We start from the raw sequence: 14929 nt of genomic DNA on the forward strand, positions 1-14929 counted from the left end.
ACCTAACAAATGGGCTCACTTCATAAAACATGACCAACAAAAATGTAATGAGTGAACAAATAAATGGATGAATGAATGAAGGTATCTCATCTCTCTGAGCCCCATTTTTTAATCTGTAAAATGAGAACAATATAAATTATGTATATTTGTTCTTTTTAAAATTCTTTTTGACCAATCTACTAAAAATGTGAGTGTTGAGAGTCAAACAAATGATTTCTCTGAACAGGTAGTAGTAATATGATGTTATTTTTACACTACAAATTTATTCAAGCTTGGTGACTATTAAAAGCCCAAAGAACACCCTATAGAAATTTGATAGCAGGGCTATCCAACCTGCAGCCCACGGGCCACATGCAGCCCAGGATGGCTGTGAATGCAGCCCAACACAAAATCGTGAATTCACTTGAAACATTATGAGATTTTTTTTGTGTGCTTACATGTTGCAGTGTATTTAATATGTGACCCAAGGCAACTCTTCTTCTTCCAGTGTGGCATAGAGACGCCAAGAAGAGACACCACTGAAGGAAAAAACAGGTAACAAGGGAGATACCATTTCAGTAGTTTTAGTTTAGTCTCATTGAAGCCTATACAGATGTGCCATAGCCAGTGTGGCTCAGTTGGTTGGAGCATCAACCCATATCCTTTAAAACGTTGCTGGTTTGATTCCTGGTCAGGGCACATACCTAGGCTGTGGGTTTGATTCCTGGCCTGGGTGCAGGGCTTGTGTGGCACTCCCTCTGGACGTGCATAGTCCCAGGTCCCGATGCCATCCCCCAGTCTTGGTGCTTTAGAGAGGCAACCGATTGATGCTTTTCTCTTGCATCAAAGTTTCTCTCTCTCCCTTCCTCTCTGTCTAAAAGCAATAAAAAAGTGCCCTCAGGAGAGGATTAAAAAAAAAAAGGTCCTACACAGATTCAAGTAATATTGGAGAACTTGCATTTGTCAAATAACAATAAGATATGGAACAGCATTTGACTTTCATTCTTCCTGGTCAAGAACAATGTACTTCCAAAGGGGAAAAAAAAAACATTGTTTAATGCTTTACATGAAATTCCATTTCTTACTACATAATTATTAAAAGATAAGTAGCTCCTGCATTATTAATAAGAATATATAATAAGATGGCAATTAAATAACTCTCATTAATGACTTGTTCATTAATACATTAGTAATTGGCTATTTTATCATGGGGAAAAATTATAGTAAGATAGTAGGAGAATTCAGTAAATAATAAAACAGAAAATCTGTATTGTGTCACAGTTAATTCTTAGGAAACTCTAGAAAATAAATTTGCATGTTGAGTGTAGAAGTAATTCAAAGCTAATGGGTGCTCTGTTACAAACAAAATTCTCTCATGTCTCTTTGAGTTTAAGTTTGTTTACTCTTAGAAAAACTTGATTTCCTGTGTCTGAGGAAAATACGCTTATAAAAAAGATGAAAGGGATGCTAACAAATTAAGTGTTAATGAATCAAAAACATATGGATTACACTTCACTTCAAATAGAAATGATTTTATAATCAAGGGTAAAGTACTTAACAAAATGTAATGTTTTTGTCAATCTTAAACACAAACATTTGAGGTATCTTGAAAAAACTGCTAGTTATCTATCATTTTCACTTAATAGAGAGAGCAATTCCTTCATGAACAAATGACCTTTGGAAATTTTAAGAATATATTGGGTAAGTTAGAAACAAAATTCCAGAAGTTCAGAGATAAAAAAAAGGATCAAGGGAGAAACGTGTATCAATTAATCCAAACCACTATACCAATACAGACCATTATCCTCTGCTTCTTACTTATTATAACTCAAAAAAACTAAGAAAGGAGAAATAAATGTCATACACATTTTTAAATCACACACACACACATATATATCTATTGTCCAAGAACTGGAATTTATATAAATATTAATAGTTCTAATTGTAGTCCACATTTATATAAAAACCTTTCAAAGATAATTGTCTTCATGGTTCTGTAGAATTGGGAAATTTTTCAATGCTGGAAGAACATGACATTGGACATGGAGTTCAGAATATGTATTTGATTACTGAGCAGAAACCCATTTATTTAAGATAATTTAGGCATACTTTTGGCTGTATTCACCGACATCCCTTCTTTATTGAAAAAATTAAGGTTCTTCTTCAACGCAACAATTTGTATATTTAACATGTAGTGTACTGACTTTCCATCAAAGATAGTTTATTTATCTCCTACACTGCTTTTTATGTCTCTTTCACTCAAAATTCTGTCCTGGACTACGAGATTCTGATTTCTTAGTGGTAGATATTTAATTCAGTGCCCCGCATTTAGTGTAAAACGTCTTTCAGGAAATTTGGAAGTAGGAACCTCCAGAGGTAAAGCTGTAGATGTGAAAGTCCAATGGAATTGCAGTCAGGGGACCAGAAGTATTACATGTATATGGTTTGAGAGACCACCTTTTGTTCTCTTGCTATAAGGAATTAAAATGCTCCTTAGCTCTAATTCAGTTATGCCCCTGTTTTCCAGTTCCTATAATCAAAGCAGGCTGTTTACACTTTAAACCAACAAGATTCGAGCTCTCTTTCTGTAGTCACCACTCCGTCATCTACCATTTTGGATTCACTTTGACTCCTGGTTTCCATTTCCACCATCTTCCACATTCCATTCCTAATTTTAAATATGGCTAGGTCCCATTTAGCTTGTTATTTATCTTCACTTACTTTCAAGTTTCCATCAAGCTTACAAAATGCTCAAAACCATGGAACTGTTCTGTTGCTGCAAGTCAGGATGATGAATACTTGGTGGCACAGAGAACACAATCTATATGTGATTATGGAGGGAATTGAATGAGGAAGTTAGAAATGCCGTGGATAACTTAGACCTTCCGTGAATAAACAACTCTCAATGATGGAAAATTGAATTACATGTTAGACAGAGTGCACTAAACTATTTACTTCCCAAGAGGCAAAAGTATTCATTAGAGCTTTAAAATAAACAATTTATAGAGTTCAATTCAATGGCAAGCCAAATTCTTAACTTAATGAGTTATTTCTTTTCATTAAAATGTCAATAGCTTCCCATTTCCTATGATAAATATATAGTCTCCACTAATTGTGCACATTGCCACTTTCCAGTCTGATCTCTCCCCTTCTTCCACTCTTCTGTCCTTTGTTCTAGCCAAAACAAATTGCTTTCAATTTTCAAACTTGCCTTGGTATTTCCTGTTACTCTTCTTCTACTCACTGTCTCCCTATGTTAGAAAAGTCTATCATGTGTCTCCACCCCAAATCCCCATCAACATGCTTCCATTTTATCTGTTCGCTCTCACCCTGCTATCCATGACCCCATCAAAGCTTGCTCTCCTCCCTGACTATATTCCCCAAGTAGAAATGAGCAGTATTTGCAGGAAAACACTGTAGTCAAACCAAGACACACTGTCCATAGTTTGCTGTGTCAATAAAAATGCTTAGTTTTACTTCTCTATATAATTTAGTACCAAATGCAGGTTCAACTTCCTTAATTATCTCCTTTCACTAAAAATTATAAATTGTGTACAACTTTCATAACAGAATTTCATGAAGAAGAGCTAAAGAATTCAAATAATTGTGGTCATCTACAGTGCACAATATAGCAGATAAACAGCAACTCTTATGCAGAGTTGAGGGATCAGAGTATGTTTCCATGCATATGTGCTGCCCTGTACACATTTAGGATAAGAAGTGGGCGGCTCCAGAGGAGAGTTCCAGCCAAGATGGAGGCGTAGGTAGACACACTGTGCCTCCTCGCACAACCAAAAGAAGGACAACAACAATTTAAAAACAAAAAACAATCAGAACTGACAGAAAATCAAACTGTATGGAAGTCCAACAACCATAGAGATAAAGAAGAAACATTCATCCAGACTGGTAGGAGGGGCAGAGACGGGCAGCTGGGGTAGAGAGGACTCACAGCAAGGCAGTGGCTGGCGGACCCAGTGAGGTGGAGGTTTGTGGAGCAGGGCAGGCCAGATTACAGCTAGCAGACCCCACAAGGTGGTGGCTGGCAGACCCTGCAGCCCCACATTTGTGCATAGATAAACTGGGAGGAATGGTAGGGGAGCAAGGAAGACCACACAACCCAGGCCTCCAGCTCAGGGAAATAAAAAACCTCAAATCTCTGAGTGAAAACACCCATGGGGGTTGAGGTGGCAGCAGGAAAAACTCCCAGCCTCACGGGAGAGGTCGTTGGAGAGACCCACAGGGGCCTAGGGCGTGCACAAGCCCACCCACTCGGGAATCAGTACCAGAGGGGCCCAATTTGATTGTGGGTAGCAGAGGGAGTGACTGAAATCTGGTAGAGAGCAGAGTAAGCCCCATTACTCCCTCTGGACCCCTCCCCCATGTACAGTATCACAGCCCAGTGACCAACATTACCCCGACCCAGTGAACACCTAAGGCTCTGCCCCTTTATGTAACAGGATGCCAAGACCAAAAAAAAAAATACAGCTAAGCAACGAAGAGATAGCCAACCTATCAGATGCACAGTCCAAAACCCTGGTAATCAGGACGTTCACAGAATTGGTTGAATTTGGTCACAAATTAGATGAAAAAATGAAGGCTATGCTAAGAGAAACAAAGGAAAATGTACAGGGAACCAATACTGATGGGAAGAAACTGGGACTCAAATCAACAGTGTGGACCAGAAGGAAGAAAGAAACATCCAACCAGAAAAGAATGAAGAAACAAGAATTCGAAAAAATGAGGAGAGGCTTAGGAACCTCCAGGACATCTTTAAATGTTCCAACATCTGAATTATAGGGGTACCAGAAAGAGAAGTGGAAGAACAAAAAATTGAAAACTTATTTGAACACATAACAAAGGAGAACTTCCCTAATCTGGCAAAGGAAATAGACTTCCAGGAAGTTCAGGAAGCTCAGAGAGTCCCAAAGAAACTGGACGCAAGGAGGAACACACCAAGGCACATCATAATTACATTACCCAAGATTAAAGATAAGGAGAGAATCTTAGAAGCAGCAAGAGAAAAGGAGACAGTTACCTACAAAGGAGTTCCCATAGGACTGTCAGCTGATTTTTCAAGAGACCTTGCAGGTAAGAAAGGGTTGGAAAGAAGTATTCAAAGTCATGAAAGGCAAGGACCTCCATCCAAGATTACTGTGTCCAGCAAAGCTATCATTTAGAATGGAAGGACAGATAAAGTGCTTCTCAGATAAGGTCAAGTTAAAGGAGTTCATTATCACCAAGCCCTTATTATATGAAATGTTAAAGGGATTTATATAAGAAAAAGAAGATAAAAAAATATGAACAGTAAAAATGACAGCAAACTCAGTTATTAACAACCACACCTAAAATGAAAACAAAAGCAAACTAAGCAAACAACTAGAACAGGAACAGAACAACAGAAATGGAAATCACATGGAGGGTTATCAACAGGGGAGTGGGAGGGGGATAGAGAGGGGAAAGGTACAGAGAATAAGTGGCATAACTGGTAAGTAGAAAATAGACAGGGGGAGGGTAAGAATACTACAGGAAATGTAGAAGCCAAAGAACTTATATGTATGACCCATGGACATGAACTATAGGGGGGCAATGTGGGAAGGAGGGGGTGGGCAGGACGGAGTGGAGTGAAGGGGTGAAATGGGACAACTGTTATAAATATATTTTAGAAATAATAAAAAATAAAGTGGGGAGAAAAAAAGAAAATTTTCTAAAGTAGCCTATGGGGGGGAAAAAAAAGAAGTGGCAGCTCCTTATCAAGTACCTCACACACTTCCACTGTATAGGCATCTATTAATAAAAACTATTCTAACACAACAAAAATAATCTTCATTGATTGCATATGGCAGTTCTCAGATAACATAGATGCTGGAGAAATAGACATTTTAGTTTTTATGTTTTCCAATTATATTGCTTGAATAGATCTCTAAATTTATACTTCACTGTTTCATGATACAACTTTCTCTAAACATCCATCTCTGCCTAAGATCCTGCTATTTTTATAAGTTCTGATAGACCATTTTAAACTGGTAGTTTCTTTAAGAAAATAATTACAATGCAAATTAGTCTTCAACAAATAGTAAGGCACATTTTGGAATTAAATTCCCAAGTATTGAAGCTTTGCTTCTTGATATGTTTAAAACATTATATAAGTTTAACCATACCCATTCAATCTATGTACCTAGAAATATCATTTCTTCTGTTGCTAATGAAGGTCCTACGGCACAAATTTATTAAAAGTATACATTTGCATGGGATAATAATTGGGTCGATAATATTAAATTCATAGGCTCATTATTTAATTGCAAGGGCAGCTTCTAAAATGTATTTTAATGAATAACACTATATCCTGACCTAATCATATCAACCTTGTGCTATCTAATTAAGAATGCAAAAAATCATTAGAGTTGCAAAATATTAGTTTCAGCTCCATCGGGCTGTGAGCTGCCCCTTCATGAATATATATATTTTCTACTCCATGATAAATAGTTAATGAGGTAAAAATGACAAAATTTGCATGTAGGCAAATTAGTTTAATAGAATGGTTTCTGACTACTGAAAGTGACCTTTCCTTCTAGAATTATGGCTAAAATACTTAGAAATTATCATCTGGATGTCTTTGCACAAATTAAACATTATGTGTATGAACAATATAAAAATTACAAAATGCAATAATCCTAAATTCTCATCATACTGTAAATGTATTATGTTCTTTTGCATTTATCAATTTAATAAAAGGAAATTAAGTATATTATAAAGTGTTCACTTACATGATAATTTTTAATTCAAAGCATAAAAAATGAGAAGCACATGCTTAATGGCTAGCACTATGGCAAAGATTTAGATCAAAATTTTAAAGTGTGAGAATTCTAACTGACTTATTTGAAATACTTTTATCTTAAAATGTCTGTTCCACTCTTAATTAAGCATTTTAGATTACAGATAATTGTTCTCAATTAAACTGGCATTATATGTTGAAATTCATACATCAATTATTCAACAGAGTTACCTGTTGAAATAAACTAAACAAGCAAAATTTATGCACATCTGAAACTGATATAATATTGTACATCCTGACTGGTGTGGCTCACTGAATTGGTTGTCATCCTGCAAACTGAAAAGTTGCCAGTTCAATTCATGGTCAGGACACATGCCTGGGTTATGGACCAGGACCCCATATTGAGGGTCGTGTGAGGGGCAACTGATCAATGTTTCTCTCACTCATCAATGTTTCTCTCTTTCTTTTTCTCCCTCCCTTCCCTTCTCTCTAAAAGTAAAGAAATAAAATCTTTAAAAAATATTGTACATCAACTTCAATTTATAGTAAATTGTAAAAAATAAAGTTATTATTAATAGTTGAATTAATATCTAGAAAGAAACAAGCAAACATAAAACAGTTTAAAATTAGCCCTGGCTGGTATAGCTCAGTGGATTGAGCACAGGCTTGCAAACCACAGGGTCACAAATTTGATTCCCAGTCAGGGAACATGCCTGGGTTGTGGGCCACATGCCCAGTAGGGGGCAGGTGAGAGGCAACCACACATTGATATTTCTCTCCCTTTCTTTCGCCTTCCCTTCCCCTCTCTTTAAAAATAAATAAATAAAATCTTTTTAAAAAGTAATTATAAGGAAGAGGAAGCTTTCATGGTGTAAATGCCAAGTCATGAAGAGACACAAGAAACTAATAAAATATGTATGTCTATCAAGTTAAGTCTGAGAATGTTTCCATATGCTTATAAAACAAAACTCCAACAATAGGAAATAACATGTGCTTTAGAGCTTTTCAAATGATTTGCATAAGCATCTCTAAAGTTTCATCACTGACTGGTGCTGAGTCTATAAACGTTGGGGACAGCAGTGATTTATCTAGATATACTAATTTATCTAAACATATTAATTTCTATGGCCCAACATAACCTAAGCCAAAATATTTTACTTAAAACACAAATGCTTTTGATTAACTTGTTTACTTTAATTACATTTAATCAAATTGTCTTTTACCCATTTGAATGTGTACACATAGAATATTAGACATTCCAGGTTGGAGATCTCATCCTAACTTCTACTCTTGTCTGTCATGGGTCAGCTAAGACATTTTACAAAGAAAAGAATAAATATTAATTTCAAGCAATTAACCCTGCAGAGGTCATAGCTGATCTGAGAGATACAAATTATTTTCTTAAATATTGTTACATATATCAGGTGCTTAGGTTCAAGGTCATGACTGGCTGTATGTTTATACATGACTAATGTTAAGTCATAACATGTAAGTCATTAGTTTGGTTATAACACGTGTTTTGTAAGGATGTGTGATATTTGATAGCAAATGTATCTGAGAGATACCATAAAATCCAAAGTCAGTGTTGGTGTAGTTGTTTTTTCATGAACTTTGAAGTCATTGTTGTGGGGGTTTTTTTTCATTTACCGTTGAAAATGGCTGGAAAAATATATTGATTTGATGATCTAACAGATGTTGAAGAACTTCAGTGAGCACTACTCAAGTCCAATGATGAGAATTAATAGAGTCAAGTATGAAAATAAAAGTGATTTAGAAAATGAAGATTACGTGGAAGTTCATTCAGAAGATTTGGACACTGAGCAAGATATTTCTAGTGAAGAAAGTGAATTAGTCAAGAACGAAGAGTATTTTGGGGGGAAAAGATAAAGAATAAAAATTGAGGAAAAATCCATTAAGAAGACAAATTAGAAAATAGCTGCAGAATATTTTCTGTCAACTTTCGTCAGTCAGTCAAATGCAAAACAAATGCCAGCACAGAACTTGAAACTTGGCACTGCTTTATCACGAATGATATCTTATATCTAATTTTTTGAGGTTTTATAACTTTATTCGACAATCAGCAGTTCTCATCCACATTAACTGTTTGTAGATTTTTGAAAATGGTGACAGGTACATAGGTGACCAATGTATAGAGCTTGTTTGGTGAATCTTCATCCTTATTTCGCTTTCTGGACAACCACACCCGGATACAGTATGGGACGTTCCTCATTCCTTTGGTCCAGAGGGCTTTGTTGGGCCTGGTGTCAATGTGCACATCTGGAGTTCCCATCTCCTTCATGGCAAATTTCTGGATCTATATAAGCGCCCAAGCAGCACGCTTCTTGAAGCCCACTCCATGGATGCGCTTGTGGATGTTGATGGTGTACTCTCTGGTTACTGCCTCGGCGATAGCAGAACAGCCCTTCTTCTCGCCACCCTTCTTTGCGGGAGCATCTAAACTCAGGCGACAAGGGGGTCTCTGAACAGGGTGGGACCTTCACAAGCCCATTCCTCCCTCCCGGACTCGGGTTCCCGCAGCCGCCCTCTCGGCGCTTTTGTGTGCAGAACTTATACCTAACCTTATTATATGCAAATCAATACATCAATTCTACTTCAAGACAGTTTTCACATGAAAGATATGCTAAAGGAATAGACAAATCCAAATGGAAAGCATTTTTAGGCCTCATATCTAGCTGGTTTACATTGCAGCAATCAGCTAAATTGGCAGGATTTATGGGTTACAGATGGTATTGGGATTGAACTTTTTAGATTTATGACACCTTTACAGAGATTCAGATTTATTCATGATCATATCGGGTTTCATGACACCCACTGAGAATGCCTGAAAGTGGAGAAATTAGTTGCTATGAGAGACATTTTCTCAGCATTTGTAAAATTGTAAATTATGTTACTCTATGGTACAGAGTGTAACAATAGACAAAATGTTACCTGGATTTAGGGGCAGATGTGAGTTTAGACAATAGTATGTTCTATCCAAGCCCAGTAAATATGGTAAAAAAAAATTTTTTGCTATGGTCGATTCAAAAACATTTCACACAAGAAATCTTGAAACATAAGCAACTCCAGATCCTTACTTGATAAACCAGCAAACGTAATCAAGAGACAAAACCCATTTACTCATCAGGACATAATATTGTGCAGATAACTGGTTTACTGATATAAAATCTTATCTCCAACTTGAAAAAGAAGCAACTTTCATATGTAGGTACTGTTCATAAGAATAAACCCCAACAACTCCCTGAATTTGTGTCTCCTAAAAACAGGCCCAAAAAATCCAACTTATTTGCTTTTGGCACAGATTGCACACCTATATCTCATATACCCAAAAAAGGAAAAAACATAATTTTAGTTTCATGTATGCATTTCCATGACACCATAAATTTACCATATCTGCCATGTATAATTCACACCCAGGTTTTTGCCCCAAACTTTCAGGAAAAACAAATTTTCATTTTATTTTTTAATTCCATTTTTTATTCATTTATATTTAGATACTTGGTTGTTGTTTTATAAAGGAATTTGAGCATGTACTTTTGAACATATGATGGTACAAGACATTTTATGTAACAAATAATTACAAAACACAAAAACAGATACAAGGTATTTCAGGTACTACCCATGTACAATGTGCATCCTTATTTTTCCCTCAAAAATGTGGGCAAAAAAGTGTGTGTTATACATGGCAAAATATGATAGGTTTGCAAAAGCCTGACATAATAGAATATTTCAACCAAAAGAAGTCAGGAGCTGACACTGTGGACCAAATGACAGGTGCACATAATGTGGCCAGGGACACCAGAAGATGGCCTCTGGTTACATTCTACACAACTGTGAATATTGCAGGAACAAATGCTCAGACTGTTCGTATGCTGAACGGCAATGTGAAAATAAGGCACAGAACATTTATTGGAAATCCTGTAACACACTTAGTGTCAGAACAAATAAACAGGCATTCAGAAACCTCTACAGGTGTGCATAAGCCTTTACACCTGAAACTTCATCAATTTCAATCACAAATTGGAGGAAATCCTAATGACGACATAGATACGGTTCCCTCGAAAAGCAGAAAAAGAAAAAGATGTGTTAGGTGCTATGCATCCAAAATGAGTCGCCTATGAAAATATCTTTGCAAGTGCTGTGGACAGTGCGTATGCCTGGAGCACAGCAGTGCTGTGTGCAAGGACTGTTACAAACATTTCACAAAGCCAGCCATGGAATATTCTGATTAATTAGTGTTAAAGACATTTTTGTTTGCATTTTTTAACAATATCCATGTTTCTGTTATTTGAAAAGATAATTTTTATCTTTATGTTTTTATATTTCTTTGCTTAATAATTTCTAGATTATAACTGAAAATCAATAAAAATTGTGTATTATATTATAAAAATATAACGAGTGCAAATTTGCAGTGCTTTCTTTTTTTCTTTTTTCTTTTTTCTTTTTTTTTTTTTTTTTGCATTTCAGCACACACTAGTAAGGTAGTATTTTTCGGATACACACGACCCACATTGTAAACTCTTTGACCATGACCTCCACAGGGTTAAGAAATTTTACTATCTCCTTTAATTTTCCTTCTAGTATCTAAGCATTTGTTTTTTCTTCCCTTCCTCCCTGTCCTCCTTTCCTTGTCCTTTCCTCCCTCCTCCCACAACCCCCACCTTCACCATCCACTTTCCCTGGCTAAAATAACAAATACCGAAATAATTTTCTATTTTCCTTTGTATTCTCTTGCTAGGTACTATTGTTCAACTCAAATATTTTGATACACAATATTAGATTGTTTCCAAATAGCTAAACTTCCATGTTGTGAAACTTAATAATAAAATAAAATATAATCTATCTACCTCAGGCACTTTGTAATTATCCTAGAGAGAAAGTGTTCCCTGCTTAATTTTTGAGATAATTTGTCACAATTTTGGCCTTTTAAAGATCATGCTGTTAGTTAAGAATTTTTGAAGAAGAAACCAGAATGAATATATGGTAAGGTCAAATTTGTTTTACTTCAGGTTAGGGCCTGTGGTCTTATAAATAGCTGCTATAATGTTATATTAACTACTACATTAACAGAATTCAATATATATTGAGTGTATTAATAGTAAACCCATGTGGAATTCTTAAAAAGCCAGTTTAGGGTTCTATCAAGTAGAAATCAGGATGAGATAGATTACATGTTCATTATATATGCATAGTAACTATGTTCAATTACTCAACCATTCAAGCATGCATCCACTTATGTAATAAGCAAATAGACAGTAAAAATGTAGCACATGCTGCAGACCCTGTTAGAGACTGAGGACCCACAGATGAAGAAGCCAGTCATCTATTCCATAAGAAGATCTGAGACTAAAAGGGAAGAGCTATACACTGACAGACTGTGTTTCTTTTGTTCAATCAAAAACCAAAGCTACTTCAAACCAACTCACCTTCCTCCTTTCACCATTAATTCCTCTCCATTGCCGAGATTTTTTCACTATGTAACTTAGATCCTGATTGGAAATCTCCAGATCATATGGCATGAAAAACTTGGTTTCTTCACTGTGGATTCGCTGAAATGTGTCTAATATCCGAGAATCATTGTGCAATCTATAGACAAAGGCATCTGTTAGCTGCTTTTTCCCCAAATACTGTTTACTTTTGTCTCCAAAAATGTAAACAATTTATGATTTTTATCAATTTCTACTTATTTAGTTTATTATTTCCATTTCATTTTCAGAAGTTATTTGACTAACATTCCTGAAATTATTTAATAATTTCCTCCAGCAGATACCGTAATCCAACAACAGCCTGATTTTTGCAGTTATCTCCAATAAACCTCCTCTTTCGGATTTTTGGTGTCTAAGTAATAGACTGTAGGAAATTGAGGAATATTTAGCCATTAATTTGTATTATGACTATCCAAATTTGTTCAAATGTGAGTGATTTGTCACAAGATGTTTAAATTTTGACTTATTCTTTCTCAGCGAGTTGGCGTTAGGTGCCCTATAATAGAAACCCCGTTGAACCAGCTCAGTCTGCACAGAGGTTTTGCTTCATTGGTTGTTTCCCAGCATGAATGATAAGTAGACCAATTCGGGAAAACATCTAACCTAATAAACTACTTATTTAATCTTTTCCCACTTTCAAAAAAAACTCCAAATATTAATTTAGTAAAGCACTGCTTTTCTTCTAATACTAGTAAGATGACAATGAAGTATCATACTAAAAATACAGTATCACTACTTCATTAGTAACATTTGGGTGAGCAGAGAAGAAATCTGTGAATTCTATCCCCTGTCTGTCAGTGTATGTGTTTTGATATGTCTTTTACTTGAGTAAAATTGAAACTCTTGAGAAATATCACTCATATACTCATCCTTCTGACCTAGAATACACTTGCCTCACCATATATACCTGGAACCACTTAAGAAGCACAGAATTGCGCCACTAAATAGTCTGGAGGTCAGCTCGAGAGCCCTACTGCATCACTATGTCGATAAACTACACATTTGAGAAGTAAGTTTTAACAAAATTCCCAATATATGAATTGGACTATCCAGATGGATAAACATCACATGGAAGTTCCTTGTCACATAAAGAGATCAGAATAATTATATTTTGCTTAAAATAGACTAGATAATTAAAACTGACACTCATTGAGTTCCCCTTAAAATGGCAACCATTTTACATTCATTGTGTTATCTAACCTTAATTAATCTGTCTTTTACGTATTGAAACACTAAAATCAAAAACAGTTAGTCCCACAGTTTATGTTACAGACATAAAATTTAAACTTCAGAGCTAACTTCAAAGTTTATTTCAACCATCATCTGAATCTTCAGTGAAAATAACTGATATAACACACATCTTCATTTAACAACATCTATCTTGATCCTTTCCAAAAGAGTAAAATGGATTTTTTTGATACTACCAGCCAAACAAGATCTATGTGTCTTTCCTTTTCCCAACTGTTTTTCATTCATTACAGAGTGGAAATAAAAACAAAACTGCCACCAAGCGTCACTGATGGCCCAAGATAGGCCATCTGGCTTGGTGTCATCTTGAAATGCAACTACTACTCTTCCTGTGCTTTGAGATTCTAGTTTGGCCATTTGAATGATTTGCTAGTTTCATTGTTAAACAAAAACTAGTCTTTACCATTCTCTTAAGCTTGTTTAATGTAACATTCATCTTTTTTCTTTTAATGGTGATAAGATTTAATGTAGTTAAATTACTGTCAATTTGCTGCCATAAACATTTTCTATATGAAGATTGTAAGTGCAGGATTATCAACAATGCAATTAACTTTGAATTAATTAGGAATCAGAGTCCTGTTTCTTCTAGCTTCTGTTCCTTTTGCCCAGAAAATGTCTCTCTCCTCTTTATATCTCCTTCATTCTGTATGAAAGAATAATTATGTAAACATCCAAACTGGAATCTACAGGATAGTAAACAAATGCGTTAACAGAGAACAAAACAGCACATTGGAATACAGAAAGCTGTACAAAGAATAATTGCATTTTAGTTTTAGTTAAAAAAATTTTTTTGCATTTTTAGTGACATTTTCCAGTGAAAGTTTTCATGATAGGATGTTAATGATTCAATGTACCAACCTTCATTAGTTTTTAGCGCATTTTCCAGCTCAAAAGAGCCAGTTTACACATAGGAGCAGAAAATTACTTATAATGGTATATGCAAAATTTAAAAAATCAATTCAATGTAGATAACTTTGTAATTCATTTGATAATATACTTAGTCAAACAACATAATATTTATCGAAAAGTGAATTACTTTATCTTTTTGAATATTTATGCAGCTCATACTGATTAAAATTGGTGTATATCCATTGAACTTCCACTTTTCTGGTTCTCATAAGAAATTAAAGAATCCAACTAAATGTTAGGAAAGTGTATATAAAGATAGACATTGTAAAACCAGTTCCAATTTCATAAATAAATTGGACATTGGTAGACACTGATAAGAGACTATTTTCTTATATACAGCATTAGAGTAATTCAATAAATACTAAGTTTAAACTTCCCATGATCCTATTTAGTTATGAAAGTTTTTTTATTCTCAAATAGTTCAAAAATGACACACATGTATATCCCTACATTTTATGCCATTTGGTGGTGGAAGTGTGTGTCTTTAAATATAGATTGAATTATATAAAATTAAAGA

The 14929-nt window shown here is 35.2% G+C and overlaps 1 protein-coding gene and 1 pseudogene across 1 annotated transcript in view; both read right to left on the bottom strand.

Annotated features, from left to right (window-relative positions):
- The window catches only part of LOC123478907 (uncharacterized), a 256478-nt gene that overhangs the window by 68109 nt on the left and 173440 nt on the right, over positions 1-14929 (bottom strand). Inside the window, exon 12 of the mRNA XM_053919712.1 lies at positions 12196-12355. Coding sequence (XP_053775687.1) covers positions 12196-12355 — 160 coding nt within the window. The remainder of the gene's footprint in view (positions 1-12195; positions 12356-14929) is intronic.
- Positions 8829-10169, bottom strand: LOC112297597 (large ribosomal subunit protein eL31-like; annotated as a pseudogene).

Source organism: Desmodus rotundus, chromosome 3, assembly GCF_022682495.2.
Source record: "Desmodus rotundus isolate HL8 chromosome 3, HLdesRot8A.1, whole genome shotgun sequence".
NCBI classification, from domain to species: Eukaryota; Metazoa; Chordata; class Mammalia; order Chiroptera; family Phyllostomidae; genus Desmodus; species Desmodus rotundus.